This window comes from Nesoenas mayeri (genome assembly GCF_963082525.1).
Source record: "Nesoenas mayeri genome assembly, chromosome: 2".
Taxonomy (NCBI): domain Eukaryota; kingdom Metazoa; phylum Chordata; class Aves; order Columbiformes; family Columbidae; genus Nesoenas; species Nesoenas mayeri.
The window spans coordinates 75,586,239-75,608,634 of record NC_137543.1 but is presented as its reverse complement, the minus strand read 5'-3'; the positions used below and the strand labels follow the sequence as shown (position 1 = coordinate 75,608,634).

The window sequence follows — 22,396 nt, the reverse complement described above, 5'->3', positions numbered from 1 at the left end:
ACAAGATCTTTGATCAATGTCACCTGACTTTGCTAATGTATTTTAGCAAGGACCAACTAATTGGGCTGATTTTCTTCATTTCTTTAAAAAGCTGCTTTTCTGTTTCCATTAAAAAGAAAAAAATTCTCCGGGCAACTTTATCACTAAGAAAAGTTCTGAAGAATAAAATGAATTTCAGGAAACAATATAGCATACAGCCAGTGTGATTAATCAGTAAAGAGATTCCACTCTTCCAGCTGCTACTGCTAAATTACAGATATTGCTAGCTCTGACCTGAAGAAAAATGTGTTAGACTGCAACTTCAAAAACTAAGTTGTAAATAGTTATTTCCAGTCATAAAACAGAAACTGTCCAGAACTCTGTGATGCATTTCTAGAGAGGCTGTTTAATGCAGAACTCTGAGTTCTGGAGGGGACGGACCACTGTTTATTTGGTACATCCATCGTGCCTACCTGGTGTGTTAAATAGCTGACAGGTCTCTTTGATAGCGGAGAGAGCAACCTACATAGGTTAAGCCAATGAGGCTCCTGAAAGGAAAATTTGTGACAAACCCCTGATTCACTCAAAAAGACTTGAAGCCATTGAGTAGAAATTCCTTTGAAAATATGGAAAATACACTGTTGATCAGTAATTATCCATGTGAATTAACATATCTGCTGAACTTCATTTCATTCAGTCCGTATCTAGTGCAACGGCAGCAGTTCAGTACTGCTGAAAATTTAGGGAACTCCTGGATGCAGAACTGGAGTGGTGGGGTGACCATTAAATTCAGACTCCTAATGGCACTGTTATGTCTCATTTGAAATTTTCTTAAGAAAATGGAGAATGAGATGAAAGGAAGAAAGTAATCATTTCTAGAAAGCATGCAAGAAGGGTAAGACGTCAGATCTCAGTAGCTTTAGCTTCTGTGTTAATTCTAAGTAGAGCAGGAAGAATATGGTTCAGTGTTTATCATTTACCAACTAGAAATAAAAGGTATTTGTAGTTTGAAAGGTGACTAATGTATTACCTTTTCATCTGAACATGCTAAATCTGATATGACAGCTCAGCATGATAATGAGTAATAAATTATTTTGAATATTCAGGTTATTAAAATGTATCCTGTGTTGTCTTTCCACACAAAACCTTACTCCAGCATTTAACAAAATGAATGCTGTCTTTCCAAGTGAGATCAAGGGACTGGTGTGAGAATTAATTGTGACAGCTGTGTTGTAGATGAAAGACAGTGTCGCAAGAGCTGTCACACTTCTTCACATGCTAGCAGAGGTTTGAACAACTTGACTGTAGACCTCTTATTTACAGAAAGCCAGTGAATCACATTTTCTATAGTTCAATTATTCTTTTCATTTTGCATTCAAATACAACTTAATATTTTACTAATACTGATGCTTCAAAGAAAGAAATCAAGATTTTAAAAAAAGCCCCAAAATTTAGATTTTTTTCTCATGCTTGTTTTCACTCAGACTTGAAGAAGACATAAAAATTCAAATCCAAAGAACTGGCAGACTGGCTGACAGAGGTTATGTTGATCTAAGCTTGGAGAAGAGTTATTTTTGTATAGAGACATAAGCTTATACTTTAAATAATCTGTAATGCTCCTATTGTTGATAAAAAGGACCAAAGTACTCCTAAAATGAATACTTTAACACCAAGTTTTTGAACTCCATGGTAGCATCTGTAAATCTAATGCAGGGATTTTGAACCATGCAAAATGCATCCAGATGAAGAGTCTACTCAACTTATATTGGATACAACTGGTTTGACAAAAGCTAGAATAAAGAAATAACAGTAAAAAACTGAAGTCAGTATCACATTTTTAATTTTCCACAATTTGCAGTGTTTTTTATCCTTCACAAGGGTCATGTTAAAATGGCCATGTGCTTCACTTCAACTATCTCATTCAAAGGAAAGAACATGGCAGTGAGATACATAAATATGCCCTTAGACACTCAGAGTTCAGTCCTTGTGCTTTCTTCATTTGAGAAAAAAACACAGTCATTGTGTTTTATGCTGTTTTAAGGGAAGACATCCTCAGTCCCTCTCATCAATATTTTTCTATTTCACACTAAATATTTAAAGACCCACTGGTTTTGAGAAAGAGTAAACCTGAATGACATTTTAAGGCAGTGCTCAGGGCAATGAACTAGAGGAAGGAAATCTAAATGCTATGCTCTGTGTTGACCAAGTCTTGGTCTCCATGTAAGAAGCTACCACCCAAAAACTGCCTCACATAACAGGAGCCCTCATCTGTGACCATATTGTGGTACTTAAATGTCATGGATATCACCTCTCAGGTTATACATGTAAAAGAACGTCCACAACAATCTGGATACTCTCTGCTTTCATCCTTCGTATTAATTAACTGTAGGGAAATCTGTTCGCATACTGCACTGTTGGTATTAGGAAGCACACATGGATACCTCTTTACTTGGAGGTAACTTACGATCTCATCTTGGGCAAAGACACTAAAAGACAGGATTGCCACATTAAAAAAAAAAAAAATCAAAATATTCTCACTTATCAAAAAATATTAAAAGTTATTGGCACAACAGACATAAGAAACTTGTATTTTTCACCAGGCTAGACAACTTCTTCAGTTGGTCACAATCATATAGCGTCATACACATATAATTCAAGAGGAGTCAGGAGTAGGATTTTTGTTCCTGAAATCAGTACATTTCTAATAGTTCCTGAAGTTTGAATATAGTATCTAATTTAGTGATGATGGATTTGCCATTGCAGTGCTTGTGCTAGAGACTCATCAGAATGACTTTTAGGTTTGGTGAGCTTTTCTCATGGACCCTGCCAAAGTGCCTCTCTGGGTTCTTCCTTTTCCCATCCTTGTTTTAAACTGAATTTACAAGCAAAGCCTTACTATCGAAGAAACTGAAGGGCCTCAGTCTTTCATTCTTATCTGCATTAAGAGAGACGCTCACATCAGAAGTAAGATTCCAGATCAAAAATAATTTCCAGGTAGTGCTGGTGCTGATATTCCTGTTCTTGCAGAGCTTCGAAGTATCTAAATTGTACAAAGTCTTTCTGACCATTAAGTACCAATACCAATTGCTTTAGAGTAAGATACAAATCCTTGCAAACAAAGGTAAAGGCTGTGTATCACTCTTTATACGGTGGGGTGCTGTAATGCAACTAATACACTAATAACATGCATTCTTCTAGCAGGGACAGGACTGCTCACGTACTGGCTGCACTTTGTTAGATGGTCTGGTGACCTCAAATCACAACATCTTTCTCAACTATGGAGACAATTATTTTCTGATGCTTGTTTTGCTGGCATTTTGTTCTGCTAATTCTATGGTTCAACTGGGTATTTAAGAGAGACTATAAACATGTTCAGATGAGATGCTAGGAAAGAAATCTTATTACTTCTAATCTTCCTTGTTAGCTGAAGTAGCTAAATAGGTTTGCAAGGTATAAACATATGCAACAAATAAACATTTCATATTAATGGAAAATAATTGGCACAAAGAGTATGTTGTATCAATTAAGTGCACACATGTCCCGGGTAACGGAAGGAAATTTTTGAGACAGTATTTGAATCAGTGCACCAAGAACATCTGCTTGAGACTAATAATTCTCTGGCAAGCTACCTCAGCTACCACAGGGATCTTTCCTTTACATGCTTACTGTGGGTTTTTTTCTATTGATTGCATTACATTTTCCAATGTATCATTTAGGTAACCAGATCTCTGCTTCCTTGCATTCACATCAGGAGGTAAAACACATCTAACAGTTACCAGGTCTGAGGCATTTCACACTCGTTCTATGAACTCATGTATACTTCAGTAAGCTAAAACGACACAGAAAATATATGAGCTAAAGGACGATCATTGTCCTCTTATCTGAATGTAATTTGGGAAAGAAACCTCTCAAGGAAAATTTAAAGAAAATATTCCAAATTAGTAAAAAAAAAAAAAAAAAAAGAATAACTAACATGTAAAGTATGAAAATACAAGCCAAAAAGGATCTTTAAGACCAAAACTACTCGTAATCTTAAGATGTAAGTCTGAATACTGTAACTATCTAAAAAAAAAGCATAGGGACAAATAAATAATTAGAATAGAAAAGAGATAAATAAATTTCAAGTTTCAGGACATACGCTGATTTTAGTTAGGACCGATGAAGGCTTAAAGCCTACAGGCAAACGACTGTTTCTCTTGGAGCTGTCAGTCCTCCCTGCCCTCAGCCTGTCTGCCCAAGGCCGGCAGGGGATCACAGGCCACAAAGGCAGATTCGAGAATTCTGTAACCTCGTTATTTGTGCTACCGCTCTGATGCATCATTTGATGGAAACATTCCTGTTATTTAATGGCTGATATTATCGCTCCACAACAGATTGAATTGGACCACGCTGCAGTGCTGCCGCACAGTAAGATCAACTAATAATAACCTCAGAGTGAAAGAGTGAGCATAAATCTCTTCTTACAATATTGTAATTAAATTCCATAAGCGCTGGTAATTTTAGCATTGCAGTCTGGAGGTTTGTTGGCTTTTTTCATGTACCAAGGAAATGAAAATCATACAGAGAAACTTGTTCAAAGTTGTTTTCTGTGTGACCTAGTCTGCCATGTTGACAGCCATTTAAAATCAGTGGACAATGAGTGGGCCAAGTGTCAAGGTACTGAGAAAAGCACATAATGCAGGGACAGCTGAGCCCCTCAGTCATGCGTGGGCGCCTTGGGGAAAGTCTGGGAAAAAAAGGGCAGAAAATGTTGGGCAGAGAGAGAAGGAGGGAACAAGAAGAGTGAGAAACAGCAGAGGTGGTACTCCATGCTGGACCAGATGTCCACACTGAAGTCCACGGGGGACTTGTGCCGGAGCAGGTGGATGTTCCTGAAGGAACTGCAGCCTTTGGAGACCCCATGCTGGAGCAGGGGGTAAGTGTGAAGGGAAGGAGCAGCAGAGAGGAACTTCTGTGTACTGACCACCCTCCATCCTTGTGCTGCCTCGGGGAAGCTCAAGGAGTCTGGAGAGAAGGCGTAAAGCTGAGTTTGGGAGAGCGGAGAGGAATTGCGTGGCTTTAATGTTTGTTTTTGTTTCTAGCTACCCAAATCTGTTTTAATTGACAATAAATTAAATTAATTTTCACAGAATCACAGAATCAAAGAATGTTAGGGATTGGAAGGGACCTTGAAAGATCATCTAGTCCAATCCCCCTGCTGGAGCAGGAACACCTAGATGAGGTTACACAGGAACGTGTCCAGATGGGTTTTGAATGTCTCCCAAGAAGAAGACTCCACAACCCCCCTGGGCAGCCTGTTCCAGTGTTCTGTCACCCTCAAGTGACGTCTGCTTCGTCTATGACAGTAATTAGTGAGTGATCTCCCTGCCTTTATCTCAACTCACAAGCTTTCTGGTCCTGTTCTCCTCCCTCACCCCTCTGAGGAGGCCATGAGTGAGCAGCCGGGTGGGTGTCTGGCCCATAACCAAGGCTGACCCACCACAGTTCATCCGTCAGCGTCAGTCAGACCCCAACACTTCTCTTCTTTTTTAAGTGCATCTTTAGAAGAGAGGTATTTGGTGATTTTAAACTCTGTAAATATGTGCAGGTGTGTGTACACAAGCACAGTCCAAAATGTGCCCTTAGGAAAAAGAGGTGGGAAAACCCACACTGGCAAAAAATACCCCAAACTCAAGCAGGATTAGGACAGTAAAGCTTGATTTCTGTTAACACTGACACTATAGTAAAAAAAAACCCTAGATATTGATAATTATTTGTTTGAGAATTTGAGGCTTTTTCTTCTAGAAAGAAACCATGTAGAGTTATGGGTCACATACTGTAATGGACATGCTTCTGAAACATAACATAGGATGTAAATGTGGTTAAAGCTGCAAAACAATACTTGGATTTTGACGTGGAGGAAGAAATCCTAGGCAGAGGACAGGGGAAAGATAAACCTATTGCCTCTTTCAGTAACTGGGTCTCACCTATCACCTTATAGAACTATGTCCATGCTCGTGAAGGAAAGACGGCGCTGCATCAACTGTGGTCAACTTACTTGCTGAAAGGCTCATTAGCAGCATAGCTTCTGTATTAGAGCAGCTGAACTCATAAAGACATAGATATAAATAGCTCCTCTTCAAGCTATTTAGGTTAAAACATGACATCTTGCAAGTCAACAGAAACACAATCAGAGGTCTCCATTTCTGGGCAGTATTTACAGTACACACAAGACATAGGAAAAATGGCATTGAAAGTAGGTGCTAGAAATTATTCAAGTGGCATGATTCCTCAACTCTGACTTGGGATTTTTGCTTAGCCAGGCTTTTAAATGCAGAATAGTATGTTTGTATTCCTTCTGAAAATAAAAACTCCAGGAGAGTGCATGTCTCAGCACTTTCTGCTACTATTTCTTTGGCACCTTTTTTTCCCTATGGGAAGAAGTCTGGCTTTTCCTTGAAAGCTTTTTTAAAAAATTTCCTTACTCAAGAGCAGTACTCTGACTCCACCATTTTACTGCTATGCCAATAACAAACAGCAATCAAGTATGACATAATAGAAGAACTAATTTTTGCTGTTAAGTAATAGGAATGCCTCTAGGATCTCACTTCAAGGATTTAAAATATTTAAAAATACTTTTGCATTATATCTCAGATTAATTTCCGAGCAGCGGCAGCATCCCTGCCTTATTTGAAAGACAGCTGAAGTGTATAATCATCACATTTTCTTAAATACATGTCCTGGTTAATTACAAGCCTCATAAGGGAAGAGAGAGAAATTATAAAAACCTGCTTCCTCTATTTCTTGCTTTAACTACCAGGCCACCTTTCCTTGGAGTTTTACTGCATAGTGATGCAATTGTCTTTTCTATATGCATGTTTGGTTTGGTTTGGTTTGGTTTGGGTTTGTTTTTTTTTTAATGATCTTCCATCCTTCTCCATGGGAGCTTGTGGAAAGATGTAAAGATAGAAAAGGAGAACGGGGCTTAAGTGACAAGTATATAGATAGTTTTACTCCAGATTACATGCCAAAGTAAAATTCCATTCACTTTTTTACAAATGCTGTAATATCTTGTTGAAGATGGAGTTATATGCTGGATCTATTTCAGAATAACTGAAAGACAATAATGTAAATTATATTGTGAAATATTCAAGAGTTTATGCAAATCTTTGTGAAATTCTCAAATTCATCATAGCATTAGGTACACTAATAGGTATTGCAATAACACTTGGACCACTCAATGGCAGAATTAGAATGTTATTATTTTTTTTTTTATATATCAAATTAAATTCTAACTGCGAAATATTATCTAAACTCAGGAAATGGTCTTATACAATACTTAAACAAATACACAGTCCGCCAATTTAAAGAACTCATAAGATATATCACCTCCTGTAAGCACAACAGCAAAACTTTTTGAAAAGTCAACCTATCAAAGAATAATGCAAACCTTTCAGAGGATCCAGCTTCATGAGGGGAAGAAAATATCAGTGTAGGTACAGACAGTCACTCCACTGGCATTTTCTGTTTTTCAGATAAATGAGGACATTTTACAGTACGCTAACAAGTACAAAACAATGTCCTCAGAAGCCTGAGTGTGCCAGGTTCTTACTCTGCAAAGGCAGAGTGACTTGGCAAAATAAGAACACGTTATTTAAAAGAAACTGTTAACTACTGGATTACATTTCCTTGAATACCTACCAAAAGCTGTCCAGCAAAGCAGATAAACAAAATGAAGGAAAGCAAGAGAAACGCAGCCCCAAATGAAATTCCAAGAATAGACGTTCTACAAGAAAAGATAAAAACATGTGTTAATTTCTCTGTTACACATTTGTAGCATGACCTTTCTTTGTGTATAGTACTGATGACAGGAAAAATTACTACGTGCAAGTTGCAATTTCCAAACATCAACACCATGGAAAAACAATTCCAATCCTTACCAGAATGACAGGCCTTTCTTCCTGCCATTTTCTCAACTCAGGAATGCTTAAATTTGCTTTACCTCTCACTTTGCAAAACTATGACCATGAGAAGGTAATAACTTCCACACAAATAATTTAAATGAAAGAGTGCATTAACAGCAGCAATGCTTTGTTTTGTTTTGCTATTACTTTAGAAAGCCCGTATTAAAGATCCTTCTAATTTTATTTTTATGCTATTGATTATATCATAATTTAAGAGTCTAATAGATACATTGGTAGTGTACATTAGGTACGTGTTGGTTAGATACAATAGATACGTGTTGGTAGTGTACATTCCTCCCAAGTTAGGAAAAGCAATAGCATTGGACAATGATGGCCAGTTTTCAGTGCCTCACGTCTAGAACCTGTGTATCTGTGGTGCTGCAATCTCTCAGTCAGCAAAAGCCCTAATACAGTGACTGCTATTTCATGCATGGAAAGGGAGTCTATATCTCTGAAAACTCCATTGTTTACCAAATTTCACTTGCCAGCCAGAAGTCTGAACTATCAGAGGACAGGAGAGGAAGGGAAACTAAACACCATGAAGAAAAGAAAAAACAACAACAGACTTTACATTAAAAAAAAAATAAAATCATATACTCTTCCTGAAATCATCATTACTCAGTGTTCTTGTGTGTTATAAATAGGAAAGTCTGGCAAAAATAGCATCACCAGATACTCAGTAAACAGAAACAGGGATGCAGAAGAAATCTGTGCATGCATTTGTTCTGCAAATGTGGAAATCTCTCTCTGTGAGTACCACAGTAGAGCGTAATTGCTCCATCAGGCACCATATACGAGCTACTTAACAAGGCTGCCCAGGGAAAGATGCAATGAGACCTAATTACATTTAATGAATGCCAAGAGGAGATCAGAAGCTCTGGACCAACTTGAGTTGTTTAAGCAAGGGAACTAGATGTCATCATGAAGTCCCTCACCTGAGTGTCTGCTTTCAGTTTTCACCACAGATTTGACATTTTTACAGAATTAAAAAATATCTCTCAAACCCTTTGAGTACCAGCAAATATTTTACAAAATCTCATATGCTAGAAATATTGTCATGATATTCTAGAAATAAGTTTTATATCCCTTGCTTTTTCCACAAAACTGTAATAAATGTTCCATTTTAAGTTAGCTCCTCCCTAAACGCATGATTCAGAATTAAAATACATTATTAATAAAAGCATACATCTCTGTTCTTTCGAGATGCCATGTGTATTCAAATATATGCATTTTATAAACTAGAATACTAAAAATATAGGAGTAGAACTCTATGGATCAATTTCCTTAGATTACATACAAATACTGCAAAACATTTTGATCTGTTTTAACAACAGTGTTATAGGAGCTATTTTCAGGAAAGAACAAAAAAGCATTAACTTCGCAAACCAATTTGATGCTGTATTGCTGCCATTAAAAGCATTTTGGAGAGTAATTTATGAGCTTCCCTGCCAATCATTCACAGAACCTCTTATATGCTAAATATTCATCAGATTTTGTGTTGATGCAAAAAGCTGATGAAAACCAAACAACTGGCAATTCACAACGTACATTAATGTTATAATAATATTTCTTTTAGAAGTTATTTGAAAATCATTATTGCTTATGAACACATGTTCTCCAAGAATTTCTCATTGAGACCAAGACAGTAAGCTGTATATCATAATATGTAAAACTACAGTCTCTACTCTCAGGAGTTTAAAATCTAGTAGGCAACAGAAGAGATGAAAGAAAAGGAATATAATTAACAGACTTATTTTCTGTATATGCATAAACACTTTCAATCATGTACGTCCTTCAACACTATTCAAGTAACCATTCCTGCATTTCAAACTAGTGCTATTCTTTTTCTGATATGAAAGATAGAGCCTGCACACCTTAAGAAATTATTCAACAGGAGAATAGCCTTACAAGTCAAGTTTGGAGCACATACTTGTAGAAGAAGAAATTAAGACGTTTGTGAGAGAAACTGGCGAGCAAAGGAAATAAAGTTAACATGGCATAAGGAAAGCTTATGCAAAGAGTCCTTAATCACATGGGCAACAGGCAAGAACAAAAGGGCTTTGTGGCCCATGATCAATGATGTTATTGAGCTGGCACAAGGAAAATAATTACATAGCAAGGTGAACAAGATTCTGATTATCAAGACAATGAGAAAAGGACTGAGGATAAGCAAAAGGAAAAGTGGTCTCTTAGAGTCCCCTTTTAAGTGGTGTATACAGAGAAAAGTTGTAAGGTTTTTGCTCCCCACACCCACTTCTTTCCTGGGAACAGCAGGACTTCTGTTTCAGTTAAGCTAAGCCAAAACTGTTTGATGCTGCTCCTAGAAGGAGAAAAGTGGGCTGAAAATGCTATATTGGGAAGCAAAATACTAAAAATTGCCACCATAAACAAACCTCATGTGGGGCAACAAGCACAGGAAAGCCATACCATGCATTTACTTTTTTTAAATCACTGGAACATTACAAAACAGTACAGGTCTTAACAGTAAACTAATCTCGACTTTATTGTGTAGAGTCATCAAACGCATTGCACAAGTCATCAAATTAATTGCATTGACAGATCTGGGCAAACCATTTTGTCAAAAGAGCACCTGGGATCCCATAATCCAGCTAAATTTCTACTTGCCTCTTCCTATGTTTCAAGGAATTAACTCATTTCTGAACGCTCTATCCCCTGCCCCACCAGGAACCCTGACAGGACAAACGTTGACAATAACCTACACAAGGACAGAGTTTAAAATTAAGGAAGCACCATGAGAACTTCCCTGGCTTCAGATAGTTCCAAGTCTAAATAATTTATGATCTTGGCTATCCTTCTCATATTTTTCTTGTTTCATCAGTAAATATCTGTTTTGAATAATTCATTTTTATCAGGTGGTAAGAGATTGGGGAAAAAAAGTATTTATATACACTTATGTCTTGTTGGTAACATTTTAATAGAAAAATAAAAAAATGTTACGAAGAGACTGAAAAGGGGAGAAGAGAACATATTCTTTCTACATTTTTGTAGCTTTTAGGAAAATGTGTGACTTATGGCACATGCCCCTTAATGGGACATAGAGAATTTCCTTAGCTTGCCAGGTAATTAACACTCATGTTTGAACTATTAGTTTGCAAATTCTCTTGAGTTGATAAAATCATAATGAAGCAATTACAAATGATAATTATACAAGGCAATACTGAATTCAGACTTTTTTGGTATGTAATAGTAGATATTGCTTTCTTAATTCAACTGATGCTTTCACCAAGCCATCAGTGGATTCAATGGCTGTGTAGACTAATTGTATGACAGTTCCAGTGTTTGGAAAAATCATTTCAGTATTCTAACTTGAGTTTTGTTTTGTGTTTGGTTTTTTTTTCCCTTTTTTAAAAAAATAAGATACAGCAAAAAATAGCTAGTAATGATGGTTTTCTTTTGTTTATACTTATATTTTACACACCTGCTTTCAGACAAAATTTTTAAGTACTAGCATTTCTATGAATACAACCAGCTGTGCCTGACTGAAAGTACTTCCATGGGTAGAACAAGATGATTGTTAATTTAGCATGAGTCAGGACAAAAGGACACAACTTCTTGAACACAGCAGCCTCAGAAAGTGAAGACTTGAGAGGAATCCTAAACGTAGGTAGCCCCAAACAAATACTTCATTTGAATAGCACAAGAAGTAACTCCTGTTCAATAGGAATACACTCCCATCAGTTCACCAATTTGCATTTCAAAAAACAACACTACCAATCACTACCAATTCCATGTCAGTTGACTGTTTCCCCAAATGAAGAATGTAGGGTGTTGCGAATTACTAGAGATACTTCTGGCACTTGGTAAACCAAGAATGACAGAGCCAGAGAAGGCCTGTTCCGAAGAAATGTACTGATCAAGCTTTCCTGTCATTTTAATGTCACAATACTTTTCATGATAAATTTCATGCCAATATTTTGTTTACTTGATTAAATTTATATTTACCACTTCGTGTAAAGTTTATTGTGAAAACATCACATCAGTTTATTGATGCCGGGAAAAATTAAAACATTAATAAATTATTTCAGCCTTGAAATAAATGTCTCATGATCTTGGAGACAGCACTTATTGCTTGCAAATTGCTGGATGTTACTCACCATCAAATATCTCCAAACCTACTTTAAAGCAGCAGCTGTGTGCCTGCACAGAAATCAGTGATATTACACTGCTGCAAAACCAGATTAAGGGAATAGTGAATCAATAAAATTCAATGACAGACATAGTTTATCTCCTTGTCTTCATTAGATCACCATTTAAAAATCCTGTAGAATATATGGAAGAAAACGAAAAGGCTAGATAGAATTTTATACTAAACTGTTAGTATTTATTTATTTATCTTCTGGGAGGAAATAACAGTTGAAGCACTGGAGTATGTTCATTTTAACCTACACTTGTGATATATGGGTGATTTTTTAACTTCTTTTTTTTTTTTTAATTTGCAGTGCTCCCAGTTTTCCAGCAAAGATGCAAATGCCTGTATAATGCCTTGCCTTTCTGCCTTCCACTTTTGCATCTCTTAAATTAATCCACACACCCCTTGAAACTGAATAGCATCCATGTTGGCAATACTTGATTTTACACTATTGCTTTTTCAATTTAATATGCAGCCTTATAAAAGGACAAAAAGATAATCTACGTTTTGGTAATGAAAATGATAAATTGTATGTATCTTTTGCTCTGATATTAGAAAAAGACCATGTAATATCAGGACGTGCTTTTACACATGGGAGGAAACTTCCCTAGCTGAATACAGATCCCCAAGATTTCACTGATGTCACCTATCTGGTATATTTGAATGAACTACACAAATGGATTAAGAGACATAATAAGGAAATAGAAAAATAAGCATCTTACTCCATGCATGACAAGTGATAAATCTAGATTCATTTTTATGACTGAAATAAAAACATAAGAGCAGATTAATAAATTATACTGTTGGAAGGGACTAGTTAGATCCAAGTTTGGTTTTTGGTGTCTCACAAACCACTAATTTCCCAGAATTAATTCCTGTACTAATCAAAAGACAGTATGAGCTTGTAAGATATATTCATTATGCAAAATGACAAATAAAATTAGTCATGAGTCTTAGTTATGTATTTTGCAATAGTAATGCCTCATGTGCAGGATCCCTCTGAACTCTTGGAAAAGCGCCCCCCAGCAGCTTGTGTCTCTGTGTTAGAAACCAGCTGGAAAACCCTTTGTGAAGAAAATGCTATAACATCTGAATAGAAGTCCATAAAACTTTATATATATTATAAAACAAATCTGCCTTATGGAAAGTCAATTTATAATGACCTAAACGTTCCTTCTGGCTTTGAATTAAAATATAAGTACTACAGCACAAGACTGATGAATCAACAGAGTTTACAAATACCACTCAAAGTGCTGCACAGGACAAAAGATGAGTAAAGCAACACTGTATCACAGGGAATATACAGTGTTGGCTTTGGAAATAATTGCTATAAAATAAATATCAGCTTTTCACTATGTAAACGATGAACAGTGAAATTATGTTTTAAGAAGTCTAGTAAAATGGTCTTTACTGGAACTGTCTTCCAGTTTTCTCAACCTTTCTAGAATATGCACAGATAGAAAGAGAGCTGATTTATATGCACAAATATAAAATAGTTCACAATATAAAAATTCTTATTAAAATAATTATTCTAGTAACAGATTATAATATTATAAAATTAGTTTTAAAAAGAGACATTTTATGAACAGTAATGCTCTATCTGCAGGTTGATGCAGCAGTATTATAACAGTAATATGTTAAATACATTGATCTAATCACAGTCCCAATTCTGCAATCCATTTTATCTCACTTCAATATCCAATTGCCACACTTACTTCACATGTAATTTTAGTTGCACAAACCTATAGCTTGTATTACTTTGTTTTACACATATTAATTTCATTCCTGTCATCATCACACATTTTTAAATGCAAAGAGAAAAACTAAAATGAATGAAGGATTGATACTAATGCTTGGCACCATGCTAGTGACAGCTTTTAAAATTAGAAACAAGCTTGATAATGGGCTGAAACCCTCAATCTTTTCAGTTCAGTTTCATTTCTATGAATTTACCTCTGTGATCTGAGAATTCCGATTATATTTTTTTTCACTTATACATTTTTATTTTTCACATTAATGGGCAAACATACACAGGAATGAGTACATCTTAAAAACCACTTACTTTGGCAATACCAGGATCTGCACAACAAAAATGCAGAAGAATATGAGACAGGCACAAGTCACATAATACTTAAATGCAGGCAGAGTAGTTGCTCGATACTAGAAGGAAAAAAAAAAAACAACAAATGTTAAAAACAGAATTTCCAAAGCAGATAAAATATCACCCAACTGAAATTTCAGCTTAAAGATGCAGATACGCATAGGCAGTATCTAGCAACAGTAAATTTCTTGTTGTTCAATAACTTCCACATCCACTCAGTTATGGCTAATGATTGTCAGACATAGTATTGAATCTTTTTACTTATTGAAAAACAGCTTAAGCAGCCATGTCACATGGTTTTGTCTTGTTCTTCCGCAGAACAGGACTATCTCAAATTCATTGTAAATAGTTTAATTGAAAAAAAAAAAAAAAGGTGAAATAATATTTTAAAATATTTTTAGGAACGGCCAACCATTCTTAGCCAGTTCCAAGTTTCTTAGTCATTAATTCCTCGAACTGATTTTCAATTATTAAAAAATGCTGAGTGGGCTCAAAAAGTTATAAAAAAATGTAACACTCATTCAGATAGGAAACTTCAGAGCGCACGAAGCAGAAAAGTGTAAACTGTGCCTCAGGTGTGTATAAACGTACATGGCATAGCTAGCCATCACACTGATATTTACTGGGACTATATTATTACCCCAATTCAAATATGTTTTGTCTGTGTTAAAAGGTCTCATATGTCCACTGATACTACTAAACACTTGATGTTCTTAGGAGACAGTCAATTTGATCTGTTCTGTCATTAAAAAAAATCTATTTATGAATCTCTAATTAGCCCATCTAGAGACATAAGAATTAAGCAATTAAATATTTATCAGAGTTGTTCTGCTATTTGAGATAAATATGTCCTGATTGAAACCAATTAAGTACTCAAAGGGAAATGAACTAAGTATTGGGCCTATTAAAGTTACTTACACTATCAAAGTTTTTTTCAAAGGGCAAGAGTTTAAGATTTGATTATGAAAAGAAAATGTACCAAAGATTGTTTTCTCAAAGTGCTCAGAGTGCCAGCTTCATAAAATGGAAAGTGCTCGAGCTGTGCTTTCTCGCTGCAGGCACGCAACTGTGTCTTTGTGCTTAGTGCCAAGTTCTGCCCTTGAAACTGGTACACCAAACTTTACATGGACACGTAGAAATTGAATTTCGCAACTCAACAGCTTTTTTTGACTTTTGAATTATATGACAAATTAAAAGCAACCCTTATCACATACCCAACTGAATTCTGAGGTACAAATAAGACTGCTTGATGGGTACAATTGTAGCAAATTTTGTTTTTCCATCTGTGGAATGTTTGTTGTTTCTTAAAGGTTTTATCCAACAAATTTAGACCTTGAGCCAATGTTAAAATCTCAAAAAATTCCAACCAACTTGTAAATGCATTTCAGCATTTCATACTTCCCCAGACACTTCCCAGTGAGGTCAGGCAACTTGATCTTTAGATTAAATAATTATTTTGCTTTATTACCTTGCTGTAATTCCAGGTCTTGAAAAGCTCCTGTTTAAATCAAAAGCAGGCTTCTGACTGAGTTCTTTAAAGTCAAGACTGGACTGGTGACTCATTAAAAGGCGGTGAAGAAAGATATGAAAAAGCTGATTCAAAAAGAACAATTTGTTCTTTGCCATTCCTTAGCATTCTACAATCTAAAAGAGATTAGACTCCTACATGGAGCATCTACACAGCTGAATAACTTAGCTCTCTGATTTTCTCCCAAGTGCTGATTCCCTGATGGTCCAAAGTGCACGGATGATGGTTTTCTCACAAGTTCTCATTCAGAATTTATCTGTAAGCACCACCCACACTAAAGGTACACCTCTGATCCACCCAGTGTACCCTTTCAACACAATGAATGAGACCACACCAAGTGTAGCTTCATCTCTCTTATGCCATCTTCTACACAGTATCAACGAGCCTTGAAAGTTTTTCCACCCTAATGTATTGCCAAGGTCCTACAACACATGCCTTTGGCAGATGGCCATCAGAACACTATTCTGCTGAGCTGTGAAAGAATCTGAGAACTATTGCAGGTGCTTTGAACTGAAACATATCTACAAAAATAATTAAATATATATTTGACAACCACATGGGACCCAGAGGACACTTGCATCTATGCTGTACAGTGTGAGCACAGTATGGTAATACTTTCTGTACCCCCTTCTCATCAGGTTTGCTTGTGGTCAATCCTACCTCTTACATCCCTGAAGGATAGCATAACTGTTCAGCTCTCAGTTGCTCTAGGCTTAGGAGAAAGCAGAAAGAAGCAACTCTCCAATCTTTCTGCTAAGGCTGTGTCAGTTATGTAGAAAAATAATCAAGTTCTACAAGGCCACAAAACAAAGAAGAGGCCTGACTTTCTACGCTAGCGGTCATGACAGTCACATAAAGGGAAGAATCTTTTGTTCCGATCATTATTCCAAGGACTAGAAACAATATCATTTATTCCATTTGCACATACATGTCTCAAACGTTTTATCACACATATCTAGTTGAGATGTCCCTGCTCATTGCAGAGGAGTTGGACTAGATTAATTTTTAAGGTCCTTTCCAACCCAAACTACTCTGTGATACTATGATATTAGTCAGAAGAAATTTGAGTGTGTTGCATCCAAGACAGTAAGGTATCTTTCTTAAAATACATTTATAGTATTGTTTTTCCGGAATGACTGCCAGCATCAAGTGCATATGGAGAAAACTAATGAGCAACTGATATAATTACAAAGCTATCATTACTGCAGGTGGAATCTTTGAGATACAACAAAGAAAAAAAAATTAAAAACACTGGAGTTTGATAAATGCCTTTTGAGGATGCAGGTGATGGAATTTAGGAATTCTTTGCTCCAGTTACATCAAATTTGGGCTATCAAACCTCCTCCCACTTCTGCAAGACCATGAAAATTTTAAGAAATTCAAGTGAACTGCAGAGTCCTACGAAGCAGAAGGCACTCTTGGACATCGTATTCATAACATGTCTTTGAAAAATGAGCTAAAATATTGTTGTAAGGTTTGAGCACTTCTCCCTGCAGGAGAGGTGCTGTGGCCATGGCTCCGTGTTACAAAATCAAGAGATACAAGTTTCACTTAGGATGAGGCAAAGACAAATCACCCACGACTCAGCAGTGAAAATAACTTACTTCTTTTTCCAGAGTCTTATTATAGAAAAGAAGTGATATTCTTTGAATGTCTTCAGATTTAAGCCACTGCCTAGAAGAGAAAAGGAACATTATAACATAAGAATAAAGTAGTCCTGTAGCAGAAACTACAAATCCCCTCTCCCTTTTGACTTCTATTGCTAACATACACATGAAACAAAAGCTTAGATGAACCATTTTTTTTCTGTGCATCATTCCTAAAGATAATAAAAGGAGAGATTTTATGTGACGTAAATCTGACACTGATACTCCACTCATGTTCAAAATAACGGAGTATATCCATTGCACAGAAGAGAACCCGAGATAAAAAAAGTCCTTCACAAGGTACCTATAAGAAGCACACTGTTACAATATGCAACAGTGGCAGGTAAATTACACTTTACAAACTCCTATTCCAAACAAAAATGTAAAAAGCATTATTAAAAGAGGAGGTTGTCATTGAGCTGTAATCCTCTCTTGACCATGACCCTGTACTCTAGAGGTAGAATTTGATCTTTTTACTGATTATAAGAAATTATTCCCTGCTTAAAGATGAGCAATACAAAATAGATTAAGTACTTGCACTGAAATGACAAATCTATTTTAAAAGAAATGAATCTTGACAAAAGCTTGACATAACTTTTACAAAATGAAATGCTCTAATATGAAAGTGCATATTTATTTTAATGGACACTTGAAATAGAATATTTACATTTCAAGAGTGTTAGGTTGCTTGCAAGAGGATTTGACAAATTTGAAAAAATATTTAAGTAGATTGCTTCTGTGAACATGAAGTACTTGAGCTTGAACAATAATAGCAGGGCTTGAGATTTTTTTGCAACCTTCCCAGCAATAACTTTAAATTAGGCTTTAAGTTAGTAGTGTAGCTACTGCCTTCCAAATAAAAGGGAATGTCTGAACTGATAGGCTGCAAATGCAAATAAGTAGTAGCAATGAATCACAGTGGAATATGTCCTGAATTAAGGTCCTGCGAGAACAGGAGTGAACAGAGTGGTATGTAAGCTATTAACTCTGATTTGCGAAATTTAAAATATTTGTTTCCTTGCCTGGGAGACTGTCTTTGTTCCTGTGCAATATTTCATTATAAAAAGAGGCTGGAAACATACTCAGTTCTCGGTATGCTTAATGCAAAAATACATACATTCAGTTTGTGGAACTTTTTTGGTGAACTGTGAAAATTAAGTGCAAGTTTTCTTCCATTTAGTTATAAAAATCAAACAAAAAGTAACCCTCTTCTCTGAGTTGTTAACTGATTTCCCTTTTTTCTTTATGATATCTGAGGGGTGGATTGATTTAATTGCCATTACTACACAGCTAAAATTTTCTGTTTGTAGATCTACTCCCAAAGGCCTAATTTGGTCTGTATACACTTGATCACATGTGAAGTCAGTAGTGCCATTTAGAGCAAACGCCACCTCACACTCCACATTACATGTTTTCAGGAGCTTTTAGTTCTACTTTAAAGCTGAGAAAAAACTATACTGGTTTTAGATAGCAGGTGCCAAGGGGCCTGAGATGAGGGAAACAGGATAACACAGACAAATGTAAGTGGGGAGTAAGTACAAAAGAAGGAGCACAAAATCACATATATTTGGCACAAAGATAAGGACTGAAAAATTCTGCCTACAGACTGACTCCCTGATGAGCCTAAAAATTAGCAAAGTATCTGCAAGTACGTGGGGATATGCCTCCTGGGAAGCTAGGTACCTAATTTCTGTTTAAATTCTTTTGCAATTCAAGGAACACCACAGACAGACAGTGAATTGTGCCTGTATCCACAGAGGTGCGTGGTTTGATAGGGCTTGTACTGATTGACAATGTACAGCAAGGAATTATACACAGAACATAGCAGCCATCATGGCTTAAAGAAAAAAGAGAGGAAAGAGAGTGTGTCTCATTAACATAGTAACCTACTTATCAAAGAGCAAATAACTTCAGTTTAAGTCCCTCTGTAGGTATGCATTTAGTTAGTAGATTGCTATCTATCCATCACACGTGCTACAGAAGGCCTGTAACCACCAAGGTGAAAGGTGGAATAGCTGGGGCTGTTCATCCCCCTCCTATGCAGAATGAGTATTTTGACCCCTCACTATAGGAAAAACATTGAGGTGCTGGGGAGAGTGTAGAGAAGGGAAAAGAAGCTGGTGAGGGGCCTGGAGCACAAGTCTTGTGAGGAGCAGCTGAGGGAATTGGGGCTGTTTAGCCTGGAGAAAAGGAGGCTGAGGGGAGACCTGATCGCTCTCTACAATTACGTGAAAGGAGGTTCTAGCATGGAGGGCGTTGGTCTCTTTTCCCAAGTAGCAAGTGACAGGACAAGAGGAAATGGTCTCAAGTTGCACCAGGGAAGATTCAGATTGGATATTAGGAAAATCTTCCTCACTGAAAGGGTTGTCAAGCATTTGAACAGGCTGTCCAAGGATGTGTTTGAGTCCCCATCCCTGGAGCTGTTTAAAAGATGCATAGATGAGATGCTTGTGGGCATGGTTTAGTGGCGGACTTGGCAGTGCTAGGTTAATGGTTGGACTCGATGATCTTAAAGGTCTTTTCCAACCAAAATGATTCTATGATTTTAAAAACACTCTGTTAAACGTATGGGCAAAAGAAATATGTAGAGAATGTATGATGTTACACCCTAATGGCTAAGGCACTCAGCTGAGAGACAGAAGCTCTCTGTTCCTCACTTGCTCTTTTAAATCTGTATTTTACATATCTTTTAACGCAGTGCTCTAACCGAATAATAATGAATAAACAGATCATAACTTGCCTCATGCAGCTTTGCAAGGAGCACTGCCAACTAAACCTACTCTGAGTCAGGCTATAAGGCCAGGGAGGTGCTTTTTAGATGCCACGATTTCGTTTGCATTCCAGAAGACAGAATTGAACCCAGAGGCCCTGAGGGTGTTCACGTGGCACTTTGCAGTTTTGTGGAAAGACAGCGAGTTTGTGAACCAGCAGGAGAGCAGTGAGGGACGGAGGCCAGAGGAAATGCTGCACCACTTTAAAAACCTGAGGTGCCATTTCACTATGTACCACACTATTTCACACTGTGTAAAAACAGTGATTCAATTGGACTACAGCTTTGTCTTGGCCTAAGAAGATTAAGACTCTACATTCCTTTATTTTTGAGTTACAGGCTGTTAAACACCTGGGCATGTAATGTCAAAGACGCACATATTACGACTGTTTGCTTCCAACCAGTTACTTTTTTCACAGAGTAACACATGGCAAAGAACCATGATGTGGACGAAAAAGTCAGACTGTACTGACAGCGCAGGGTAGAAGAAACAACAGCTCTGTACAATGAATGTTCGTTTTTGAATAATTTTCATGCAATTTCCTAATTAAAAAGGCTAAAATAATGCTAATTTTGATACTACATTTTATATGCAAATTTTAAAAAAATTTTCTTCATTCAGTCATAGTCCTAATCTCTATAAAATCCAAACTGCATTTAAAAACATTTAGAAATATCACTTTTCTCATATATTTTCTTAAAAGTTTTGTTCTTGATTCACAAAAGAAAAAGATTTAGCTTCACAACCACTCCATGGGATTATTTGATAGTGTTATTTTCATTTTATGGCCAAAAAACTGAGGCACAAAACCCACACACAATTATAAGAAAAACAAAAATGTTATTAGCTTTGTATCCTAAATGTAGGAAATCTTTAATCTCTTTTTTCTGGGTGACCATCCACATAGTTAAAACCTTGTTGAATTAACTTGCCATTTGGGGAATCAGCACTTTTGACAACTTATTCTCAGGTATCCAGCTGAATAATATTAAGTAACTCATTCAGCAAACCAATACAGGAATAGGTTGAGAATCTAGTTTTGGAAGGTGGCATTCAGCCTCTCCGACATACAAGATCATTTCTTACTTTTCTGCAATTCCCTCTGTAAGTCAAAAAATGCACTGAAACTTTTTCAGAAACCTTTTTTATCACACAATGTTTTTATCCCCAAGCTTCTCTGAATTTTATGCACTTATAAGATAAGACAGGGATTCTCTGAATTAAACATCATGCAGTATTATCATACCAATACTTCCATGTATTTATAAAGATGCTTTACTTTTGACATCAAACCGTCATTTTTACAATCCATTTATCAGAGCAGTAAACTTGAAGACATATAAAAACTCCTCAAATTTATATAGATGTTTTAGGCAAGTCTAGTATCATCAAAAGGCTTTGCCTATCATGACCTACCCTATTTTACTGTATTCTTTGTATGACCTATCAACAAAAGATCAACAATCTTTTCTATAAATAATAACTGGAAAAATATTTTCCTAAAGCCAAATACCTTTTAATAGGACTATTAGATGCAAAAAATCAAATGTGACATATGAACATGTAATAACTAGGTGCAGTACTCATCTGATTAAGATTCTGAGTAACAGAAGTAGGGAGGGAAACATGTAATTTATCACAATTACTGTCCACATTTTTGAAGGGTAATTCCCTTACTTCATCAGATAAATGTAAGAAACTTGAACGCTTACTTTGGACTTGTATTGATTTTTCACTCAGTCTTATCTATTCACCAGCAAACGGAGAACATCAATACTGCCTCCAGCTCTTGCTAGGACACAGAAAAAATACATGCACATTGCCTCCCCCGATAATTTCAATATGCCATCAAGCTTAGCCTTCTCTAAGAATCAAACAATCAGTTGAAACAAAGAGGTAATAAACTATGATTTTAAGGAAAGTTTCTAATTTTGAGATGTTTCTGTGACAATTGTGAAGCATCAATTTTTACATCATTCTGATTCCCAAGCCAGCTATTACTTGTGTCTTACTTCTCTCAGATAAGATAATTCTGATAGAGCTACAGCTATGAATGTACAGACATGAACAGTTACAGAGCAAAAATCCCTCTGCCATGAAGATCAAGACAAGCCAAAATCTCTGTCACACCATGATTCACAGGCAGTGTCTTATCCTGTATAGCTGTAAATGTTACTATACTTCACAATGTGCAGAGCTTCCTATGCCAGTATTAGTGACACATTTACTGTTTTCAGACTTCTGGGTACCTGTGAGAAAGTGAAAGAGTAAACACTAC

The 22,396-nt window shown here is 36.4% G+C and overlaps 1 protein-coding gene across 1 annotated transcript in view; it reads right to left on the bottom strand.

Annotated features, from left to right (window-relative positions):
• The window catches only part of ADCY2 (adenylate cyclase 2), a gene marked incomplete at both ends in the record, with an annotated part of 223,790 nt that overhangs the window by 45,185 nt on the left and 156,209 nt on the right, over positions 1-22,396 (bottom strand). Inside the window, 3 exons of the mRNA XM_080339994.1 lie at positions 7,660-7,744; positions 14,135-14,232; positions 17,306-17,375. Of these exons, the coding sequence (XP_080196120.1) occupies positions 7,660-7,744; positions 14,135-14,232; positions 17,306-17,375 (253 nt within the window). The remainder of the gene's footprint in view (positions 1-7,659; positions 7,745-14,134; positions 14,233-17,305; positions 17,376-22,396) is intronic.